Raw genomic sequence first — 24,556 nt, forward strand, 5'->3', positions numbered from 1 at the left:
AGCGCCGCATTTTAACACATTTTTGCGTTATTATATTTCCGTGTTCTGTTCAGATTCTGAGTGCATGCACAGAAATCTTCTTGAGGACACATCGCAAGTTCTATTTCATGCTTTTAAAAACATTAAGAAATCTAATATACTTCTAACACATCGCAAGTTCTATTTCATGCTTTTAAAAACATTTAAGAAATCTAATATTGTTATATGATTTTAGTGATTAGCACGTGAAATTGGGCTTTTATGGATGAATGAAATCGCAGCGCTGGAAAGGGGGCTTAATGTGGCGCAATAGTCGTTTTTGATAGTCCAAACTGTTTTTCGATTAATTGAAGAGATCTATTTTAGATATAAAACAAATCAATAAAACAAACATTCTCTTCACTAAGTTATATTTATATCTAAAAGTCATATATAGTAAGTGCAGTATTGTTACATTTAAATGAAATTTACATATAAAATAAATAATACATTAATAAAAGTCACAGGCTCTTTATTATTAATCTGCTGTTATTAGATATGTGGATATTTCTTGATAGTTTGTGTGTTTTTTTGTGTGTGCTGCACAATCTAAGTAAAAAAAATGTAATTGCCAATTTATCTGATGATAAATTTTATTTTAAATGTATTTAAAAATGATAAGTGTTTTTAAAAAAGCTTGGGAAGATGGTTAGCCATGTTGCATTCTGTAAATGCTGCATTTTGTAAATGCACGTTATAAGTGACCCAAACTCAATTTTGTGCGGAGCAGCATTTACTGTGAAACAACACTAAAAAAAAAAAAAACTGGATCATGAGCTGCATGCATGCAAACAAACACAGATCTTGTGCAATGAAATAATTGCACTAAGCCATATCAGGATTTTGGATTTATTTCGATGAATTGTGCAGCTGTAGTAGCATGTGTTGCATTACCTGGCCGGCAGTTTGTAAATGTAGCTGCAACCATCTTCAGTCCAGATTATGACTTTATCAGCAGCGATGAATTCTCCTCCAACCCACGACTGATTGTTCTCGCTCGGGACCGAACACAGCAGGGAGAAATCACCCGCATCAAACACCTGCAGCACAGACCAGTATAACTCAAACCATAATGTGAAGCACAACATCACAAACTCATAATCGCACACACTCACCCTCCAGTACTTCGAACACACCACCAGCAGCGAGAGCTGTGTGAACGTGCAGAACGAGATGCTCTGGCAGCCCTGACAGTAGATGGGCTTCGACTCTTCCTCAAAAACAGGGTCCAGATCCTGCAGGAAACACACACTCTTTCATTCTCCAGCAGGACACACTCTATGACGCACACATTCTGTCCATCTGCACGGGGCTTCTGTCCAGAACATGTGTTTATTGACATGTACGGTTGAGCTGAACTGTTCACCTGCATCCTGCTGACGTCAGCGGTGATGATCCACACCTTAAGAATCCCAGTGACAGACACAGCCACCACGGTGTCCTCTGAAATACACAGACACACCTTAACTGGTGAGAACACTGACTGAGAGTCATTATGGGTAGTAGTAGTTAAAGGATTATTTCTGTTTATTCTCTTATGGGTAGTAGTAGTTAAAGGATTATTTCTGTTTATTCTCAAATTGAATCTCTATGGACTCCAAAACTATGATACTTTTAAATGTGTAATTTAAGTAATTTTTATTAGTTCTATTTAGAAATGAATGTGTAATGACAGACCCAATTCCTCCAACCTATATCCTCACTTTATATCGATATGTTACCATATAAATAATTTTGAATTAAGTGTGTTTTTAAATGGGTATTTGATTTCATATAATTTTTGGCAGCTGTGCTTTCCAAGTTTTGCAATGACTTTGGTTTTCTAATATGCAGATGTGTGATTCTTTTGTGTGTTTATTTTAGTTTATTTTTTTTATGTGTGATGTGATTTTTTTTGTTGCTTTGAGTATAGATATTTTGTTTCTTTGGGTATAGATATTTAATTTGAAAACTATGATGTCGTATACTCGATAGACTAGAATAATGTCTATGGGCACCAAAACTGAAATAATAAAAAAAAAAAAAAAAAAAAAAAAAAAAAAAAAAAAAAAAAAAAAATCACATTCTCTTTATTTATGCATTTCCTAATAAAGTAAATAAAGTGTAAATAGGGCATTTTATATTTAAAAATTAATTTAAATTTGTAAATGTGTTCTTAATTTGTAATTTAAAGAATTTAGTTGCTAGATTTTAATTTTATGGCCATTTGCTAGTAGCTTAAAGTGTGCAATGATTTAGTTTTTTTTGGCAGTTTAAAATTTAATGACATTTAAGACCAAAACTATACGTGCATTATTATTATAAACATTTAGAACTTCACCGAGTACATTATCTGTGCACATTCCCCTTTCTTGTTATAAAATGAGATGGAATTATTGTTAGTGGTTATCGACAGTACGTCACAGATGTCATAAACAGACATGAGCTCCTATAATCCTGAAATGCATCACATTCTCACGTCAAAACAGCAGCGGTTACCTTGCGTGCGGTGCGAGCGAATGATGCTCATGGAACTGATCCAGTCAGGCGAAATCTTGGACACGAGCGAGTAGAGAACCTCTAGACTGGTAGCATCCACAACAAGGATTTCTGGGTAATGTCCATGACACAGAAGACGGCCCTCCCTCTGTGTGCCGATGTTGAACTGATAAAACTGTACAAGAGAGACAGTTTTATGAAAAATGATTCATAAATAAATTCAATGTTTTATTTTCTCTTAAATCTAAAAATGTAAGAATTTATTTTAGAAAGACATGGTTTGCATTAGTCTTTAGTATTTATAATATTTTAAATAAATATACATATTTTTAAATAAATGATTCTTTAAGTTGATTCATAAATGAATTATGTTTTATTTTTTATTAATTCTTAAATTGCGAAAACATTTCTCTTAGACGTGTGGTTTGCATATAAATAATATATTAATTTTTTTTATATATTATTTTTATATATTAAATTATATTAAATTATATTATATTGTAGTATAAATATTATTTTTTTTTTAAATACATGGTCCATATAAATAATATATTAATTTTTTTTATATATTATGTTGGAATAAAAAAAAAAAAAAAAAATTGTTATTTGGTTTTTTTTTGTTGGTATTATTTTGTTTGTATGTTTATGTTTTAGTTAATCGGTGTGTGTGTGTGTGTGTTGTGTGTGTGTGTGTGTGTGTTACCTGTATTCCAGTGTGTGCACAGGCCAGTTTGGTGAACTCAATACAGCGTCCATCATTGACGTCCCATAAACACATTTCCCTGTGACACACATAAAAGATGTCACAGCTGACAGTGCAGAAACACACATTTCTCTGTAATGAACTGATTTCTTTCTTATTTCTTTATTTAATTAGGGAGTGCATTGATACTATCTCTCTCTCGCCTTTCTTTGGGAGACGAGGTATTGTTTGTCACTTCCTGCGCTGGCCTTGGACAGACAGGTGACAGAAGCCGTGTGTCCGAACAGCAGAGCACGAGGATTGATCTAAACACACAGACACACACAGAAACTCATCAAACAGTGGAAGATAGTCAGTCATAAATGATGACAAAATGTTCATTTTTTAAGTGCACTGTCCCTTTAAATAAAAACAAGCCATGTGTGACCTCGCCGTGACCTCTCACCTCCAGCTCTGGGGTCATGTCCCAGATGCAGATCTGTCCATCATGGCAGCCGGTGATGATGGTGGCCAGATCGTCCATCACCAGCAGGCTGGAGATGCAGTGAGTGGGCGCATTGCGGCCCCACAGAACTATGGGTAATACCAGACTGTTTCCTGACATGTTCTCTGCGATACTGAGAAGAGAGAGACGACAAAAGAAAACAGTAATCAGACACAATGCATTGTTGGAAATTCCACAAACACAAAAATGAGGAAGTGGAATAACTGGCCTAGATGAACAAAAAAAGACCTGGGAAAGGAATATATTTATTTTTATATACTGTATATAATTATACATAATACATTTTTTCTAAAGAATCACAGTTTATTAAATAAATATTATTTATTTATTTATTTATTTATTTAAACACCGTATCAGAAACAAATATTTTTTGTAGTAGAAATAAAAAAAAATATTAAAAAATTTAACAATATTTTCCTTACAACTACTATATATATATATATATATATATATAATATATATATTAATTAATTAATTTAATTTATATTATATAACTCTTTATTTCTTTATATTATATATTTTCCCAGGAGAAGCTTTTAGAAATGCCCATGAATTAAATTCTTGAGTAAAACCATTTATTTATATAATTGTTCAAATAAAATATGCTTTATGGTCAAGGAAACCTTACCTAAAATTATTATACTGGTAATTCTTCACCCTAAAAAATTAATATACAAATAAACAAAACGTGACCAATTCGGCATATTTAAAACCTTTCATTCATAACAGATTCAGAATATTATGATTATTGACTGTGAGATGTTCGGAGTAACACACTAGTAGCATAATACTCATACTCTACTATTCCTGCAGTACACAAAATGCACACTATAACGTGTACACTACAGTATACACAAATACTCTACATGCACAGAATACATGAAAGAACAGAGAGCACATTTCAAACTGGAGCAAATGAGAGCACCATGACTGACAAACATCATAGATCAGCCTCAAACTGACAACAAAATCAATCAAAATCAATATCCATCCCTTAAAACAACATGCAGAAGTGGTTAAGTTCAAACTCTTTAATCTGATGAAGGCTTCAGCGTCTGATATTATAAGTGCAGCACAATTATAAACTGAATTGGTAATTAAAATCACTCTCGGACGGAACTGAAGCAGAATTGAGATCGACTCTGTGCTCGTTACGTAACGCACAGATAAACGGACATCAATGATTGAACACTTCTGTAAGCGCAAGTCCAATAAAACACCACAAATCACGCTTTTAACGTTAACCATTGCTGCGAGCTTGTGTTTCAATGTGTTATGAAAGAGAAACCTGATTATTAAACCATAATTGAAATCCAAGATCTTTTGTTTAAAAAACATAAAATAAATGATAAGACACAACACTACTTGATTTTCCAAAATTGTCAGAATTCAACAATCGCTCATTCATTTGTTTTGCTATAAACAATGCAGATTATTAAAAACACATGACTTTAAATCCATCAAAACTATTCAAACACACACACAGAGGAAAGAAATGCAGAAAGCAAACAGACTTTACCTGACATGGTTATGTCTCCTCAGATTAAACCTGAGTCTGCGAAACACTCGTTTAATGTTCACTAAATGAACCAGCTTCATCCTGAAAGATTCCTCTGCTGATTTAGAAACAATAAGCTCTGCCGTCTCTCTCGGTCTGACAGACACTCACAACACAACAGCAGACGAACCAAACCAAACCAAACCCTTTCAGAGCAATCAATGAGCGTTCATCCGTACAGACAGACACAGATCCACCGAGCTCTCTGAAAGTCAGCAGACATTACCAGAACAAGAATATGTGAAATATCAGCCGCTTACATTTACATTTTACATTTATGCATTTAGCAGACGCTTCTATCCAAACCGACTAACAGTGCAATCAGGCTAACATTTTTTATTTTTTTTTGATTTAGCTGTTGCTTCTATATAGAACGAATTACATTTTGTTTTTTTTTTTTTAAATGATATGTGATTGAGCCACAGTAACGCTTAAAACATAAAGAGAATTTAACAGAAGTGAAATCTGTACATAAAGCATCTGTTTTGGTTACATTTTAACAGATCACCAGTCATACGCAATCAAATAACACCTTTAATAAAAGGCAATATCCTTGGCAAAATAAAACAAACTGCTGCTAAGTGTGTAATGCAGTGCTAAGTCGATTATAAAACCTATAAACGATGACCATGAGCCAGAGAAACAAAGCCAAATTGATCTTCGAATCAACTTCCTCAATGCAATCTGACACATAAGTGGCATTAATATCAAGGCCTGCTGCCTTGTGCACAAAAAAAAGTAAAAAGTAAAAAAACAAAAACAAATAGAAAGCAACAGCTGATCCTACCTGCATACCTATATACACAACATTATGCATAGGCCTTGGTATATAGATTATAAGCATGTAAAAGAGGCATTGTTTCAACATGATTCAATTTAGCACATATGTTAATTGCTATAATGGCTCTATATTATTATGTATATCCAACAACCTGCTATTAACTGTCACCCCCCATTTTTTAAAATAGGCATTAAAGTGCACTATCCAAACTTAAATTGTTGTATTTTATGAACACTTTGGAATATAGACCTATGGTTGGTCTCTTTTTAAAGAAGAAAATTAGCAGATTTTAGCAAAAATTAGCAAAAAATTAAAGTATCAAAAAGTTATAGAAGTTTAAATGTACTGTAAATAAAATGTGCATATTTATTTTATTTATTATAAATATTTTACATAACAGGTTTTACTCTAAAACTGGTATAAAATGAAAAGCCTTGTGTCTAAAAATAAGTTATGTTCCAAATTTGAAGTTGATATGAAAAAAAATTGAGGTTTCTGTGAGATTTTATTTAGGGAGTCTATACCAAAACAGCCACTGGGGGCCATCAAAACTCCTTTGAATTTTGTTTAATTAATTTTTCCCTAGATTTGTCTGTCAATTTTACTTCAATACTCAAAATAACCAACAAATATGGAATCCTGAGACTCAGACCTTTCCAATGAAATGTTTGTTGCCAAGATTATAAAAAGTTTTGATTCTAAAAGACCGTAATGCATTTTGTAATATGACACTTGACGCCGCCCACTAAGGGGGAGGAGACCGCCATAAGATTTTAAAGTACCATTTCCATGGTAACGCAATGTCCGATTTCATGATATATAATTTATGATGATTACTAAAAGATTTTACAGAGAAAAAGGACAACAACAAAAAAGAGTGCCAAGCGTCCCACAGGTGGGACGGTGACAGTTAAGGGGTTAAAGCATTATACAGCATTAACAGCTGCTAAACCCATAACAGAATCACTCACTTTGACCAGATCTATTCTAAACATTTGTAAATATAAACTGAAATTGAATGCACAAAATTCCTCACTTTGATGTTTGTTTATTTCATTTAATTTATGCTTAAATGCCACCCATAAAATACAGCATCAGCCCTGTTTAACACGTATGAAGATTGTGTCCGGGCCTAAAAATAAAATAAAATAGTGCATGAATCAATGATGCAGGGCTGAAAATGGCTGGTTTCCAAACAATTATTACTGTTACAGAAATTACTCTATTATAAAGAAACTGTCTCATATTCATGTCTGAGCTTCAACAGTTGACATCATTCACCAGAAATGCTCTTATTTGGATTGAAAATCACCTTTCTGGACCCTTTAAACTGCAAAAATGCCATATGTGTGTAGTGTTCATGCATCTGCTGTGTGTAGACGTAGAAGTGTATAATATAGGTGTATATTATGTGTATATGTCTGTGTGTGATATACATGTTAGTGTTAGTGTGTGTTTGTTGGCTGTGGATGATGTCAGTGTGTGTGTGTATATCGTGTGTATATTGACCTCTGTCCCGTGCATCTGTGTGTTTATCATCATTATAATGTGACAGCGCGGCTCTATCGGTGCCCGGTCGCGTGACAGATTAAACGTCGATGTGTTTTACTCACCGGAGCCGCTCTCTATCGTCTCATATTCGCTCTGTCGTTGATTTTATGAAAATATCGCAGCGACGCGCGTTAATTCCGCAGCGGCTAACTGATCAGCTGACGGGGGCACGCTCGTGCGTCATTACGTCACGCGGTGACGTCACCGCCACGGCCTCTACCGCCCCCCACTGTCTGCCTTTAATGAGATGATTGTCTCCATACATCTATCATAGGCTGCTGTTTATTATAATAATAATAATGTAACTATTCTAATATATTTAAATCAGAATACACATCTAGTCTATATCAGTTTGATCTTTATATATTTATTATTATATGTTTTTTTTTATATTTATATTTATATATATATAAATGATCTTAACTGCATGATTTTTTCATTATTATTTTTTTAAACAACATGAAAAACAACGAACACTTTATAACATTAGATAGTTGCCAGAGAGAGTTTAAAATGTGAAATGAGGTGAAAAGTTCTGCAATAATAAAAAAAAAAAATTAAAAATAAACAAAAATGTAGCTGATCATTGTTCAAAAATGTGTGTGATTATTGTTTGTATTATTTTGCTTTTTTAAAATTTCTAACAGAATTGAATAATAGTTATATAGTTTTAATATAGCTGACTAATGTTTTCATTATAGAATAATGTTATAAATGATACAAAACACCCAAATTACATTTAAACTTGATTATTGTCACAAATTATCATATTAACATTTATTGAAGAATGACAGTTAAAAGAAGAATTTATGACAGAACCACATCCTAAGTTAATTAATATAGCTATAGTATGTTTCCATATCAAAGAACAATGTTATCAATTTTATGAAACACCCAAAATACATCAAAGCTTGATTAATGTCACAGATTATCATGAGAACGTTATAACTAAGATGAAGATGAAGAATAAAGGCTAAACCTAAAAACAAAGCCTACTCTTTAAATTGAAGTAATAACAGATTTGACATGAAAAAAAATAACTTTTTAGTAATAATGTCATGTTTATGAGTATATGAGTATAAATGACAAGTTTTCAAAAGCTCCTGATCTTTTTTTTCCAAGTAGGATTTAAAGTAGTAGTATAAATGAGAGCTTATTTTATATAAACCTGCTACAGATGGTCTGTGACCGTTATGCTTTTTCTTAGATTTTTCAGCATCTTGCTGCTTTTCTCGTTCATCAAGATCTAAAACAAAGTGTTATAAACGTATTATTGTTAACAGTTATTTTCCATTCCAGTGCACTGTGTCTTGCATATTTAAAATATGAAAAATGTGTTAAAAATCATATAAAGTACTAAAATTATTACATTTAAAATAAAATAAAATAATTATTTTAATAAATGTGACCCTGGAGCACAAAACTAGTCATAAGGGTCAATTTTTGCAATTTGAGATTTATACATCATCTGAAAGCTAAATAATAATAAATGAGCTTTGCATTGATGTATGGTTTGTTAGGAGGACAATATTTGGCTGGGATACAACTATTTGAAAATCTGGAATCTGAGGATGCAAAAAAAAAAAAAAAAAAAAAATCTGTAGGTGAAATCATCTTTAAAGTTGTCCAAATGAAGTTCTTAGCAATGCATATTACTAATCAAAAATTAAGTTTTGATATATTTACTGTAGAAAATTTACAAAATATCTTCATGGAACATGATCTTTACTTAATATCCTAATGATTTTTGGCTTAAAAGAAAAATCTATAATTTTGACCTATACAATGTATTTTTGGCTACTGCTACAAATATACCCCAGAGACTTAAGACTGCTTTTGTGCTCCAGGGTCACAAATATCACAATTTTTCATCCATGTTTTTGATTAAACAGTAAAACTTTTTTGTGCAGAACTTTGATTGCCAAAAATAAAAGTAATTTTTTTATTTTAATTTGATGACATTTTAAAAAGATTGAAAGGAATTTTTTTTATGCCTTAATTTGATTACTGCTGTTTTTGACAATAAATTTGTATTAAATCATAAATTCAGACACATTAAAAGACAACACATAGTTTCTGAAAAAAATAAAAGATTTCATATGCCTCTATTATTGCAAAAATGTCATTATATTCTTAATTATAAAACAAATGTTTTATAAACTAATTTGATTAGACATGCTTTTTTTAAGTTTAAGTAAACTTAAGTAAAGAAAAAAAATGTTTAAAAAATTCATTTTTGTTAAACTTCTAATAAACTGTTGTTAAAGTAACTAAATGTAATTTTTTTACCTTAAAATATCAGTTTCAAAGTCATTTCCACGGTACACTGCTTCTAATAAGATGAATACCTTCCAATTCTTTCCTTCCTTATATTTCAGTTAATTAGACATGTTTTTATTGCTAAAATGTAATTCAAGCATTAAACAGAATCCATTAAAATGGAAAAAAATAAAGCTGATTTATATGGCTGTATATACTCTTAAAAAACCTTGATGCCTCTGTCTCTGCTTTCACTGTGCAAAAAAAATTAATGATGAAAATCGGATGATATCTTAATATAGTAAAAAAAAAAAAAAAAAAGTAGATTCATTCAAATTAAGTTAATAATAGAAGTATCTTTCTATACTTCTATTCTGTGTTCTGTGTGAATGGTAATTCCATTCACCGCCATTAAGCCTTTGTCTGCTGTCAACAAACTGTCCATCACCGATTCAATAAACTCGTGAGGAAATAATAAACTGTCTAACCTCTATGCATAATATCTGTGCGCCACTATAAAAATAAACTAGAGTACTTAGTTAAAGAAAAAAAAACTACAGTCGTTCTACTTCAAAATGTCATGTTCAATCCACTCTTACTTCCCCTTTCTTTGTAATTATTTGTCAAATTTACTAGCAGTTTTCTTCAGTGCAGTTTACTCTGCAACTTTCAATAAATTCAAATTCTTGCATTTGCAATTTTCAGAATGCAACATATTTTTACTTATTTGAATAGTTTTATTGCTGGTGGAGGGTATAGCTGGCTAAGCTTAACTTGTCCCCCTCAGGGGCTCCCCTGGAACTCCTCCGCACCCTCTGGAGCTTTGGCCCCCTCGCTATTAAAGTCCCCTCTGTAACTCCGGCCCCCTCTGAATCTATTTGCTCCCCCAGTACTGTGGCCCCTGTGATCCCCTCGAAAATTGGAGTTTCCCCTAAAATTGTGACCTCCCCTGAAACTGGGGTCCTCCTTAAAACTGGGGTCCCCTCTGTTACTGTGGTCCACCTTAAAATTGTGGCCCCCCCTGAAACTGGGGTCCCCTCTGTTACTGTGATCCTCCTTAAAATTATGCCTCCCCCTAAAACTGGGGTCCCCTCTGTTACTGTGGTCCTCCTTAAAATTGTGGCCCCCCCTGAAACTGGGGTCCCCTCTGTTACTGTGGTCCTCCTTAAAATTGTGGCCCCCCCTGAAACTGGTGTCCCCTCTAGGGTTTTGCCCCCTTTTGAAATTGTGTCCCCCTCTGGAATTTGGGTCCTCCTTAAAACTCGCGTCCCCCCTGAAACTGGAGTCCCCTCTGTTATTGGGGTCCTCCTTAAAATTGTGGCCCCCCCTGACGCTGGGGTCCCCTCTGAAATTTTGGCCTCCTCTGGAAGTGGGGTCCCCCTTGAACCCCCCTCTGGAAGTGGGGTCCCCCCTGACACTGGGCCCCCCTCTGGAACTGTGGCCCCGTCTGCTATTGTGGGCCCCTCTTGCACTGGGGTCCTCCCCGGAGCTGTCAATCTTCTGTAGCACAGTGAGCCTCAGGTCACTCAGGTATTCTTGGGTATTGATCAGCAAATCGGAAACATTCCCCGGATCTGGCAGGCTGCACTGAGCTCTGGAACAAACGAAAACCTTCAGGAATCAGAGAGGAGCCAGAGAATTCACAAGAGAAACAGGAAACACAACAAACCTCTGCAATGTGCCCTTAAAGTTCTGTAAAGACAAAAAGAAAAAAAACATTTTTTAATTTCTGAAAAGGACATTCATGTGTTTGCATCTGTCTTGATAATTAACACTGGACTTCTGTAGATGAGCGCTGACTGGCACCTGCAGGAATGAATCATCTTCAGCTTTCATCTGCTCCTCGACGTCTCTGATTGCACATTTGAGAGATACGATCTGTTTGCTGGTCTTCCAGGTCTTCTCCTTTATCATCTGACTCTTCTGCTTCTCTTCCTCTTGCAGTACTGTTATTGGCCACTTCTTCATTGCGTAGAATCTCACGAAGTTCCTCAAACTCCTTCTTGATCTTCTCCTCTGCTTCTTCAGTTTGAATCTGAAAATTAACAGCAGGTTATAATAGCCAAACTAGATCTATAACATCCAGAAGTACTTAAATCACACTGTTTATTTCCAACCTTGTTAATGTCAGCAGTCTGATCCAACGTCTGTTTAAAATTGTCAAATATTCCCATCTTCTCCCGTAAGTGTTCCAGTACAGCTTTGAGTTTCTCCTGAAAGGAAGCAACAGTAAGGTACCATTAGTTAATGTTAGTTAATGTATTAAATAACATGAATGAACAATATATTACAGTATTTATTAATCTTTGTTAATGTAAGTTCATGAAAATACCACTGTGTTAATTTGCAATGCATTATAATGTTAACTAACACAACTTTTAATTTTAACAATGCATTAGTAAATGTTTAAAATAACACTTAGATTAATAAATGCTGTAGAAGTATTGCTCATTCTTAGTTCATTGTTAACTGAATTGGTTAACTAATGTTAACTAATAAAACTTATTGTACAGTGATACCAAAACAACAGAGAAATAGTGTCTCGCTCTTCTGTTTTATTGATTGATTGTATTGTTTCTCTTTTATTTGATATCACAATGGAGGGAATGTGTTTGGAGGGATGGAGGGAGGGAGGGCTGAAAATGAATGAAACCTGTGACACCTGTTCAATGCCTAATTGAGCAAACTAACTCCAACCACTCCCTGTAAATTATAACACAACCACAATTCAGTAAAAATGTTTTGATCAGATTCATAGATCTGATGCATGCAAGCCTGTTTCTGCCAACGAATAAAAAAATAAAACAACTGTGCTTTTTATCTCACAATTCTTGCTTTTTGTTCTCACAACTGTGAGTTTACATCTCCTTATTCTGACTTTTTTCTTTTTTCAATTCTCATTTTTTTTTTTACAGAATTGCTGCTTTTTCTGTCAGAATTGTGAATTTCACTCAATTGTGAAAAGAATTGTGAGAAAAAAAGTCACACTTGCTTTGTTTTATTTTTCATTCAGAGGCTAAAATGAGCTTCCGTAGATTTAAGTTTGAAAACAATGAGATGATAAAAGACATGAAGACATTAGCAAATGCATTAGTGTGCTTCCAAATCAACAGCTTGGTTTCAGCTCATTCAACAAACAAAAACATCCACTCATTCATTCTTCTGTGTGTATACATAAACCTCAAAATATACACATTTGAAATGTTATGTATTTGTCACTGTGAAACTGAGGTCTACTGGTTTAATCAGTAAAATCAGTTTACTGACCTTGTTATTGTGCACGGCTTCATCTATGGGACAGAAGCTGTGGTCGGTGTGTAGTTTGGAGTCTCGACACACCAAACACACGGCCTGCTGATCATCCAGACAGAAGAGCTTCAGCTTCTCTTTGTGAGCGCTGCAGACGGCTTCGGCTCCTGAGGAAGGTCTTTGACTTCGCTCCTGCTGGAAGGTCTCACACAGGTTCTTCAAAGCCAGATTTAACGGAGGATCATTCACTGTCGATATTTCTCTGCACATGGGACATTCCCTGATTCCTTTACTTTCCCAAAACGCCTGGATGCAGTCTGAACAGATGCTGTGACTGCAGTTCAAAACAACAGGATTTATGAAGAAGTCAAAGCACACAGGACAAGTGAAGTCCACCTCAGTAAAAGGTTCAGATGCCATTTTAAAAGTCCAAATTGGTCTTAGATTACAGCTACACTTTTAGGTTTTAAGTTTCACATCCACAGCAGAAATGCACATACAGGATTTGAGGCAAGATATGAGCTAAAACATCAGATAAGGTGCTAAAACATCAGGTGTGTTTTGTCTTTATTTATATTGGGGTGGGATGAGATTATATATTGAGTGATGTGTTTGATTCTTTTTTTTTTGATTTGTATGGTGAATGTAGATTGGATGGATCCTCTCAGTCTCATGATGCATGTTAACCTTTTTGTTTCAACACAAGATTCATTATTTCAACAGTTTAGAGATCACCGTAAAACTTTAATTAAAATAATTAATAATACTAAATCTAATAGTAGTCTAAATCTTTATAGGCCATAATATTGCCCTGTTTATTATTATTATTATTCTTTAGATGTTAATTCACAATAACTCAATTAGACCAATCACAAGAGATCTTTTTGATTAAGGATGCTCCAAAAATTATAAAAAGCACCATAAAAGTAATCTGTATGACTCATGTCTGAAAGTCTTCAGAAGTCATACACTCTTGAAAATAAAGGTTCTTTAGTGGCACTGGTGGTTCAACATGCATGGAAACTTTCCATTGCACAAAAGGGTCTTTATTGTGGAAAACAGTTGTTTAAAATGTTCTTTGGGGAACCAAATAATGTTTGGCACTTTCCATGAGGAACAGATATGCATGTATGTTATCCAATGATAATTTGCTATTCAAACCTCGAGTAAAGGTCCGTTCACATCAAGGTTGACAGCTATAATGAAAACAATAATGATTAAGTGTTAATAACCTTTCTAATTTATAAGCATAGCAGAGTCACTCAACAACTAGAATAAAAACGATACAGATAATCCACTTTTTTTCAGTTGACGAACAATGACAACACTGTTCAACACAATCAGAATCCACCTGATAGTAGTGCACTCATCATTCAGAGCAATGATTCATGGCTGTTTGGAGCTTGTTTCTTGATTCCCCTCATTCTTGGAGTGGCAGGTACTGGAGGTGATGTAGGTGTGGGAGGAAAAGAAATATTTACACAGATCAGCTGCTATGAATCACATCTTTACATTTGTCAGTCCTCATTTGCCTGTTACAAATAGTGCCTTAATGTTTCTGTGTTCTGATTTGATTTATTACACTGTAAATTATATTTGAAAAAATGTAAATAATCATGAAAATAAAATAAATGGTGTAAGTCATGCTTATTATCGTCATATCAGAACCATTTATCGTTCATTAGCTCTCTGATCACTAATACTGTGAATGAGTTAATAAATACATATGCATATCAATAAGCAGACCTCATTGCTGTCCACATTTATGGGACTCACACATAGAGACGTGTAAACATAACTTTAAACCAGTTTTCTGAAGTTCTGAAAATGAAAGCAAAGCTTTCCTTGAAAACAAAACTGATGAAACGAAGGCCGAGTTCCTGTAAAACATCTCCATCATCACGTGTGTGTTCCATGACAGTCAGGAAAAGGAATGTGCACCACTAATTTTGACTAATTGCTTTACATTATAAATAATAATATAATATATCTCTATTATAGACCAGTGATCTGTACACATCGCTACAGAATCGCAAGGAAAGCTTGATGTGTACCATCTATGCATTTAAGAAAACAGCAACTGAAAGTTACACCATTAACTCTTACTTGGTCATTTTTGACTGAAAAGTTTTAGGGTTAAATGTGTTTTGGAAAATATATAGTAAAGATATTGTCCATCAAAGCATGATAACATAATTCAATTCATGTTTATTTGTACATTGCTTTTCATGAAAGTGAAAATTAATGTTATTCTATAATATATTATTACACTGTATAATAATAATAATGATAACTTAAGAATTCTGTTAGATGGCTTTTTAAATAGTTTAGATTAGGACACAAACTATACACCTCAGCAGAGACATTAAAACAAACTTTCTATTTTAATGTCAAAATTGGAGTGATCTTTACTCAATAATTCAGTAATTTCGTCTCTAAATGATTTCTTCAGTTCACTGGTAAGATCAGCAGAGGACCGATATCACAGCGAACACCAAACCATGGGTAGACTTTCTCAGTGAACTTCTGTGTAAAAGTGTGAATGTATGTGTTATTGAGAGGATCGATGAAGGACAGTTTTCCTTTTTCATAGTTGAGCTGAACTCTGATTTTCTGGAGTTTATTCTTCACTGCCAGCGGAGGCGACTGCTCTGGTGTAATGAATGCATAGTATTCACCAGAAGCGTACCCAAGAACCCAGAGTCCTTTCTTTGTCAGAATGTCATTCTTCCTCTGAGCAGATTCTGTCATCACACCGAAGGTCCAGTTTGTGAGGTCTCCAACCTCAACGTCCCAGCAGTGAAGTCCTGAGTCGAAGCCCTCTGAAGCCAGAACACACTCCCGAGTGTCAAATCTCTCGAGATTATCCGGAAGCAGCTTCTCCTCATCTCTGAACTGCACACTGGTCAGATCATCAGACACCACGAGATTACTGTGAGCAGTGTTGGGGTCCAAGCTTACTGGAGCTGAAGAGAGAGGACACGTGCACAAACATCATGATTTTGAAATGTTTTAATGAAGTCTATTCTGCTTAGCAAGGCTGCATTTATTTGATCAAAAATGCAGTACAAACAGTGAAATAATATTACAAAATCAAACTAGCCTGAAAGTTTGAAGCAGTTATAAAAGCTTGAAGTTTGAAAGTTTAGATACATGTTAATAGAATGTTACTGGCATGATTAGCATGTTGGTAGAATAGCGCATGATTAATGTTGCTAATCATGTTTCTAGCATGATTATCGTGTTGTTAGAATAGCACATTAGTATGTTGCTAATCATGTTTCTTGTATGTTGTTATTATTTTTTTTTTATTTGTTTTTAGCATGTTAATCTTTTTTTTTTATATGTTGCTAACATTTGTTGTTAACGTTTTTTTGGTATTCATTTTTATGTTGTGTTGTTAGTATTTGTTGTTAATGCGTTTCTAGCATGATTATCATGTTGTTAGCATGTTGCTAGCATGTGTTGTGAACATTTGTTGTTAACGTGTTAACGGCCAAAAATGAATACATCACAACCAATGCACAATGTTATCAAAGCTAAAGGGGACTTGTAAGTTTTTTTTGGCTATGTTTTTATTGAGATTTTTTCTTAAATTATTTTCTATTAAATTTTTGTATATGGGAAAGTTTATTTTTTGTTTGTGTGTTTTGTTGTTTTTTTGTTTTATGGGGTACACGGCCTGCTGATCATCCAGACAGAAGAGCCTGAGCTTCTCTTTGTGAAGGCTGCAGACGTTTTCGTCTCCTATTGAAGATTTCAGTCTTCTCTCCTCTTGGTAGGCCTCACACAGGTTCCTCAAATTCAGATTTAATGGAGGTTCCTTTGAAACTCTTTTTTTTCATGGTGGGTGTGCTTTATTTATTTGTTTGTTTCTCAAAATATCTGTGGGGGATATATATAGATGTTATGTGTGTAGAGGAGAGGTGTAGGGTCTATAAAAATCTCAAGGCACACTGGACAAATCAAATCCTTCTCAGAAAAAGATCTAGATGTCATTTTCGATGTGTCGATCCATCTTCAAAGTTTCTCTTTTTAGGGAAGTAATAATCTGGTTTTAACTCTAAGCAGTCTGTTTCCAATCAAAAAGATTCATATCCACAGCCGATATTCCTAAAAACATGCAATATAATATTAATGATCATCAGAAATAGTAATAATCACCAAAGTATTCAGTGTCAACTGAACAAGATCATCAGATGTATAGGAATGTATTAGCTCATATAGCAATCATCTGCCAGGTCCAGGTGTTTTTATCTGCTGAAACATTTGTTAGTTACAGTCTCTGATGGCCACATTAACAATTAGATGTTTTTTGTTCTTTCATTTCTGCTATTTTATGTTCAATCTTGGAAAATGCTTACATTCATTATATTTCACAGGATCATTAGAAATTTCTCTTGCAGAGTGAAAATCAGTTGAAAACTGTTTAAATTAAAGACAACATTATTGACCATATCACTGTATCATTTCCAGAATATCTTCAATAACGTATTTCAAACCTTAATGTCTCCATGAATTTTATGCAATTTCTGGATCCAGTTCACAAATCTTCTCAGTTCCTCCTGTAAGGGCTTCAGTTTAGCATTGAGTATCCCCTGAAAGAAATACAACCTAAACATCGTCTTTATTGATGGATATGTTTACAGTGGATGTTTTTTGTTTGTTATGTTTGATTTATTTTTGGGTTTTTGCATTTTTTGTTTTTTTTTCTTCATCTGATAATACACCAAACTGAAATCTTATAAGATCTTAAGGTCTTAAAATGTTTCGATCCTAATCATCTATCTGATTATGGCTTTGGAAAAAAAATGAAAAATGAAGAATAAAAGCTAAATTTATGACAGAACCGCACAAGTTCATAATAGGTTTGACTTCAAGCGTTTAAAATGTCTAGTAGCTAATAGCTAAATATCAAAAACACGCATAAACTGTTCCCATGCATGGTTTTCGTTTTAGCTGAAGTAAGCTTGACCCTGCAGAGCAGTAAAGATCCAGCAGGAGGCGCAATTTCATCATAACACCTTCACGTATTTTTTACTGTAGAGGTGGTAGTGCTTTTGTCCTTTTTGTCACACAGTTTTCTTTTGCAAGAATTATCTGATGTCTTGAAATGAGGAGATAATTAAGTTAAAATGTTTTTTTAAGTGTAACTGAAATGTTACAGTTGCTTCAACATTTCTCTTTATGTAATATTCTTTTTATTTTATTTTGTGTACTACTGTTGTTGTCTCTGTGCACTGAAAGCTTCTTCTGTCACCAAATTCCTTGTGTGCGTAAAAATACTTGGCAACAAATTCAATTTTGACTGATTATAATTCAGTTGCATTTTCAGCATTAACTTGAGGTGCAAACAATGTTGAAACAACACCTTCGGTAACAATCATTCAGCAAAATTTGACTCTGATTATATTATAATTCAGTTGTATTTTCAGCATTAACAACAACACCTCGGTAACAATCATTCAGTTGTGTGTTGAGGTGTTTGTTTTGAAATTATTAAAAAAAAAATAATAATAATAATAATAGACTGCAGCAATTAACATTTTGTCAGAACAAGTAAATGACGTGATTTTGTTTAGCAGCCTGTTTGTAGGAGAATCATGTTCTTTTTGAAAAGAAAAAAAAATTTGTGAGTATCAATTTACCCAGAGTAAATCCCCCCTTCACCACCACCTTTTTAATATTAATAAGCAACAGTCAAGCTGGGATATCAATCAACATGCTAAAAAAAAAAAAAAACACTAAACCTGCGGTCTTGACCTTACTGTACATGCTACTATACAGATCCATTCAGAATAACTAGACCAGCACATAACCTAAAACACCTTCAGTCACCATCCACAACAACACTCCTGCTTTTAAACCTGGCTCCCAGAGATACGGCCTACCTATTGTCCTCCATCCATTACCCTCCGACCCAGGACCACCGGACACAGCACCTTTGGACTTGGGACCACTAGAAGACAGAAAGATGCCCATCGAGCTATGCAGAGTCCTCCTTTTGGCCAGATTGTTCAGTCAAGTTTAGACTAAAGGCACTGTGAGGACTCAAGGTTGAGTATGGTTTTATGCAGTTTACTTTTTTTGGAGATATTGTTTGGTGAGGTTTAGAGTAAACTACCCTGCAGGAGAAATCAAAGCTCCACCGACACAAGGCAAAGGAGAGAAGACAGGACAGGACACAACCAGGCAATGTAGGAACATTAGACAACAATCTGGCATGAAACAGAAAACACAGGGAGGAAAAAGTATGGAATCAAATGAGGAGGATAAAGAAGGAGCACAGGTGAGGTAAAGAAACTAATAATCAGACAAAAAGGGCACGTTTAAGACAGGGATCATTAATTACAACATACAGTGGTCAAAACAATGGTTTGATTTTTGTTTCCTACATTTTTGCTGTTTTATGAACCGCTTTGTTTCATAACTGAATATATGTGAACTGAAAAGCTTTCAGATGGTATATACAGGTGCTGGTCATATAATTAGAATATCATCAAAAAGTTGATTTATTTCACTAATTCCATTCAAAAAGTGAAACTTGTATATTATATTCATTCATCACACACAGACTGAAGATGCTATTTCAAATGTTTATTTCTTTTAATTTTTTGTTGATTATAACTGACAACTAAGGAAAATCCCAAATTCAGTATCTCAGAAAATTAGAATATTGTGAAAAGGTTCAATATTGAAGACACACCTGGTGCCACACTCTAATCAGTCTAATTTAAACTCAAAAAAACACCTGCAAAGAGCCTTTACAATGTGTTTCTCTCAGTCTAGTTCTGTAGGCTACAAACAGTCATGGGGGAGACTGCTGACTTGACAGTTGTCCAAAAGATGACCATTGACAACCTTGCACAAGGAGGGTCCAAGACACAAAAAGGTCATTGCAAAAGAGGCTGGCTGTTCACGGAGCTCTGTGTCCAAGCACATTAATAGAGAGGCGAAGGGAAGGAAAAGATTTAGTAGAAAAAAAGTGTACAAGCAGTAGAGATAACCGCACCTTGGAGAGGATTGTGAAACAAAACACATTCAGAAATGTGGGGGAGATTCACAAAGAGTGGACTGCAGCTGGAGTCAGTGCTTCAAGAACCGCTACACACAGACGTATGAAAGACATGGTTTCAGCTGTCCATTCCTTGTGTCAAGCCACTCTTGAACAACAGACAGCGTCAGAAGCGTCTCGCTTCAAAAAGGACTGGACTTCTGCCGAGTAGTCCAAAGTTATGTTCTCTAATGAAAGTAAATTTTGCATTTCCTTTGGATATCAGGGTCCCAGAGTCTGGAGGAAGAGAGGAGAGGCACACAATACACGTTGCTTGAGGTCCAGTGTAAAGTTTCCACAGTCAGTGATGGTTTGGGGTGCCATGTCATCTGCTGGTGTTGGTCCACTGTGTTTTCTGAGGTCCAAGGTCAACGCAGCGGTATACCAGGAAGTTTATGAGCACTTCATGCTTCCTGCTGCTGACCAACTTTATGGAGATGCAGATTTCATTTTCCAACAGGACTTGGCACTTGCACACAGTGCCAAAGCTTCCAGTACCTGGTTTAAGGACCATGGTATCCCTGTTCTTAATTGGCCAGCAAACTCGCCTGACCTTAACCCCATAGAAAATCTATGGGGTATTGGGAAGAGGAAGATGTGATGTGCCAGATCCAAGAATGCAGAAGAGCTGAAGGCCACTATCAGAGAGACCTGGACTCTCATAACACCTGAGCAGTGCCACAGACTGATCGACTCCATGCCACGCCGCATTGCTGCAGTAATTCAGGCAAAAGGAGCCCCAACTAAGTATTGAGTGCTGTACATGCTCATGCCAGAACTTTTCAGTTGGCCAAGATTTCTAAAAATCCTTTCTTTGTATTGGTTTTAAGTAAGATTCTAATTTTCTAAGATACTGAATTTGGGATTTTCCAAAAGAAATAAACATTTGAAATATATCAGTCTGTGTGTAATGCATATAATATACAAGTTTCACTTTTTGAATGGAATTAGTGAAATAAATAAACTTTTTAAAGATATTCTAATTATATGACCAGCACCTGTATATACATACAGCAACACCCACAAAAAAAAAAACAATGGCATTTAGCATAAACATGCATTTCCTTCATAATCTCAAAATGTAAACACAGCAAGTGTGTATACAGATTAATGCACACAAGACAGATTTTTGATTATTTTGTTTTGTTTTGTTTTGGTTTTTATTGTGTGAAGATCTCATATATATTTTTGTGTATATACCAATAATATATTTAAATCTGACACCTTTGAGCCTTTGCTAAAGGAGGTAAATATTCATACCTACATGATTATTTTCATGAATATTTTTGTTGAAATAAAAAGGAGGTAAATATTCATACCTACATGATTATTTTCATTAATATTTTTGCTGAAATAAATAAAAAAAAAAATGCAAATCTAGAAAGGCCCTATTATCTAACAAAGAGTTGCAAGGGTATTTAAAAAACAAAACAAAAAAAGTTTTTTTTAAATCTAAAAAAAAAAAAAAGACTTCCGACATGATAAGTTTATTTTTAAATCTAAAATGACATGACGGAACCACAAAATAATTAACAATGACTAAATATCCTTTTGTGAAATATCTAAATTACATCTGAACTTCACGGTCACAGAACGTCAAAAACCTCAAGTCCACTTGAGTAGTATTCCCCCCAGCTGAGGCGTCAGTCGAGGCGGACCCCGCTCCAGACGCCAAATCCAGTGGAGAGGGAGCTCTCACCTGCCTAAACAGTGGTTTCAACTGAGGGGGGCCTACGACTAGTTTGCGCCCATAGTTCATACTCATCATAATCTGGCTGCGGATGATCTGTGACAGAGGAAGACTTCTGTGGAATGTGGGTAGGTTGTAGGTTGGTTCTGTGGTGCGGACCAGGGCGGGGAATAAATTAGTTGCACGGACTGGATGAACTTTCCGTGGAAGCTGCTGTCGGTCTTCATTGGACTGTTGGCCCCCAAATATTTTTGTACGGTTCCCTCCATCCCTTGGAAAATGTCCATATTCATTATATTCCTCTGGATTGTCACAAATCGCCATTGCAGCCAGATCAGATTGAATATGAGATGGATCGATGAAGTATGAGGCTAAAAGAGAGAACATGGATGCATAATTGCACACAGAGTAAGACAAATAACCATGGAAATCTGTTGCCTTGTTCAAATACAAACACTTGCAGTCTTGGCCACTTGAGAGCACATGCACAAGACTACGCAAAGTCTTAAAAAGCCCAAAACACAGTGCCCTTAACACACACTTTCTCGAATACAGCTCCCGAGCACTATTCCAGGCTTAGTACTTCATGTTTTGGAATAAATCATGAGATTTTTGCTGAGATCAAGGAAACCTTTCCAATGCAAGTTTAACAGATAGCCTAAAATAATTCGATATCATAACTTATAATTTAGTAGAAAAACAATGTTGCATGTTTTAATGGTGCAAAGATGAGCAGTGTGGTGATTTATATTACACATTTGCAACTGCTTTTCGTCACTTAATTAGAAGCGCCACAAATTAAATTGTGTCATTTTAGAGAGACTACAGAACAGACATTTAGAAGTTGACTTAAATGCAAAAAAAAAAAAGTGTCCCATCAGGTAATGAAGTTCTTAATGCTCACTTGGACCAAATACAAGAAATACAAGTAGTGATCAAGTGCAAAGACCACAAGTGAGTGTATTTGAACAAGGGGATGATATTCTGTCACACTCACATTCACCAAGACTGTCCTGCATCTTCTGTAAGACAGTGAGCTTCAGGTTGGTCAGGTGATGTGGAAACCTGATCGTCACTTCTGGAAAGGCTTCTGGAACCGGCGGGTTACACCGAGCTCTGAGAATAAAACATTCAGGAGTCAGAGATACTGCAGGTTTGAGTTCAGAACCACGGAGAAGAGAAACAGGAATGACAAACCTTTGCAGTGTGGCATTAAAGTTCTGCAAAGAAAAAAAAAAAAAGGCAGATTAATCAATTTGGTTTTATTCGCTGAAAATGTAATTTGGTCATTATTCAAATCGAGACCTGCAAAAATGAAACGTCATCATCATCCTCCATCTGCTCCTCCACGTCTCTGATTGTAGATGAGAGAGATGAGATCTGTCTGCTCGTCTCATCAATCTTCTGCTTCATCATCTGACTCCTCTGTTTCTCTTCTTCTCTCAGTGCAGTTACTCTGATCGCTTCTTCATCACGTAGTAACCGGTGAAGCTCCTCAAACTCGGCTTTAATCCGCCTCTCAGCATGCTGAGCATTAAACTGAAATTTAAGACCTTTTAAAACAATGGCCAAACTAGATCTATATCAATCTTACATTTACATTCCTAAAATAGAGTAAATGGTTTACTTCAAACCTTGACGAGTTCATCACGTTCATCAAAACACTCTTTAAAACTCTCAAATATTCCCCGCTTCTTCACTAAGTGTTGCAGAGCATCTTTGAGGATCTCCTGAGCTCAAAAAAAAATAAAAAAAATAAAATAAAATTATCCTTACACCTCTGATGGTTTGCATTTTGGGGCTGTTGCCTTTATTTAATATATTACAGACAGAGGACAAAGTGAATTTCTGTGGATGCATTTGGATCCACACACACACACACACACACACATACATACATACATATATATACACACACACACACACACACACACACACATATACACACACACACACACATACACACACACACACACATATATAAAAAAATAAAATATAAATAAAATATAAAATATACTTAATACTGAACAATTAGTGATTTTTGATGATTTAAATTTTTTTTGTCTGACCTTATTGTCCATCACAGCTTCGTCTACAGGAGAGAATCTGTGGTTGGTGTGTAGTTTGGAGTCTCGACACACCAAACACACAGGCTCTTGATCGTCCAGACAGAAGAGCTTCAGCTTCTCTTTGTGAAGACCGCACACACCTTCACCTCCAAATGAAGCTCTTCGGCTGAGCTTTTGTTGGTAGGTCTCACACAGGTTCTTCAAAGCCAAGTTTACTGGAGGATGTTCCTTTGAAGATCTTCTTCTGCAAACTGGACATTCTTGAACTCTTTTATTTTCCCAAAACCTATGAACGCAATCTTCACAGACGCTGTGACTACAGGACAGAACTACAGGATTTATAAAAATGTCACAGCACACAGGACAAGACAAATCCTCCTCAAAAGAAGATCTAGATGCCATTTGAAGTCACTTAGAAAATATCTTCAAAGTCACGCTTTCAGTGAAGTAATGATCACTTTTTAAATCAAAAACTTGTGCATCAGAAACATTAAATCATCTGGAATTAAAATGATCACCAGATGCTAACCAGGTTTCCAAATGTGTGCCAGGGTCAGTCCACTGATCTACATATAGCCTAATTACTGGATTGCTAATTGCTTTCCAAACTGCAGACAGGTGGTGAAGCCACCGGAAGTGTT

General features: G+C 35.1%; 3 protein-coding genes across 3 annotated transcripts in view; all 3 read right to left on the reverse strand.

Moving 5' to 3' along the window:
* Positions 1-7,813, reverse strand: part of LOC109080730 (WD repeat-containing protein 7) — a 109,365-nt gene extending 101,552 nt beyond the window's left edge. The window contains 8 exon segments of the mRNA XM_042747827.1: positions 913-1,058; positions 1,134-1,253; positions 1,385-1,461; positions 2,497-2,671; positions 3,200-3,278; positions 3,389-3,504; positions 3,645-3,816; positions 7,657-7,813. Coding sequence (XP_042603761.1) covers positions 913-1,058; positions 1,134-1,253; positions 1,385-1,461; positions 2,497-2,671; positions 3,200-3,278; positions 3,389-3,504; positions 3,645-3,803 — 872 coding nt within the window. The 5' untranslated portion in view covers positions 3,804-3,816; positions 7,657-7,813.
* A 1,537-nt stretch (positions 7,814-9,350) lies between these two features.
* LOC109061298 (collagen alpha-2(VI) chain-like) lies at positions 9,351-13,291 on the reverse strand. Its single transcript, XM_019078428.2, has 5 exons — positions 13,121-13,291; positions 11,971-12,066; positions 11,660-11,888; positions 11,523-11,545; positions 9,351-11,447 (listed from the first exon to the last, which is right to left on the reverse strand). The coding sequence occupies exons 1-5, from the start codon at positions 13,141-13,143 to the stop codon at positions 10,637-10,639; spliced, it is 1,182 nt and encodes a 393-aa protein (XP_018933973.2). The 5' UTR covers positions 13,144-13,291; the 3' UTR covers positions 9,351-10,636.
* Positions 13,292-15,534: 2,243 nt separating this feature from the next.
* Positions 15,535-24,471, reverse strand: LOC109061278 (E3 ubiquitin-protein ligase TRIM39-like). Its single transcript, XM_042747828.1, has 9 exons — positions 23,916-24,471; positions 23,481-23,576; positions 23,152-23,385; positions 23,044-23,066; positions 22,844-22,962; positions 21,728-22,217; positions 19,227-19,320; positions 17,605-17,700; positions 15,535-16,075 (listed from the first exon to the last, which is right to left on the reverse strand). The coding sequence occupies exons 1-9, from the start codon at positions 24,315-24,317 to the stop codon at positions 15,551-15,553; spliced, it is 2,079 nt and encodes a 692-aa protein (XP_042603762.1). The 5' UTR covers positions 24,318-24,471; the 3' UTR covers positions 15,535-15,550.
* Positions 24,472-24,556: the final 85 nt, after the last annotated feature.

Source organism: Cyprinus carpio, chromosome B21 (genome assembly GCF_018340385.1).
Source record: "Cyprinus carpio isolate SPL01 chromosome B21, ASM1834038v1, whole genome shotgun sequence".
Classification (NCBI taxonomy): domain Eukaryota; kingdom Metazoa; phylum Chordata; class Actinopteri; order Cypriniformes; family Cyprinidae; genus Cyprinus; species Cyprinus carpio.

Bases quoted from the DNA above. Each gene is read 5' to 3' on its own strand.
- LOC109061298 (XM_019078428.2), bottom strand. From the start codon at position 13,143: ATGAAGCCGTGCACAATAACAAG. The intron at 12,067-13,120 runs GTCAGTAAACTG...GCTTCCTTTCAG, and splicing joins AAGCCGTGCACAATAACAAG to GAGAAACTCAAAGCTGTACT. The intron at 11,546-11,659 runs GTGCCAGTCAGC...TTGTCTTTACAG, and splicing joins AAGATGATTCATTCCTGCAG to AACTTTAAGGGCACATTGCA.
- LOC109061278 (XM_042747828.1), bottom strand. From the start codon at position 24,317: ATGGCATCTAGATCTTCTTTTGAGGAGGATTTGTCTTGTCCTGTGTGC. The intron at 23,577-23,915 runs GTCAGACAAAAA...TTTTGAGCTCAG, and splicing joins AAGCTGTGATGGACAATAAG to GAGATCCTCAAAGATGCTCT. The intron at 17,701-19,226 runs GTAGTTTACTCT...TATTTCTTTCAG, and splicing joins GCTTTGATTTCTCCTGCAGG to GGGATACTCAATGCTAAACT.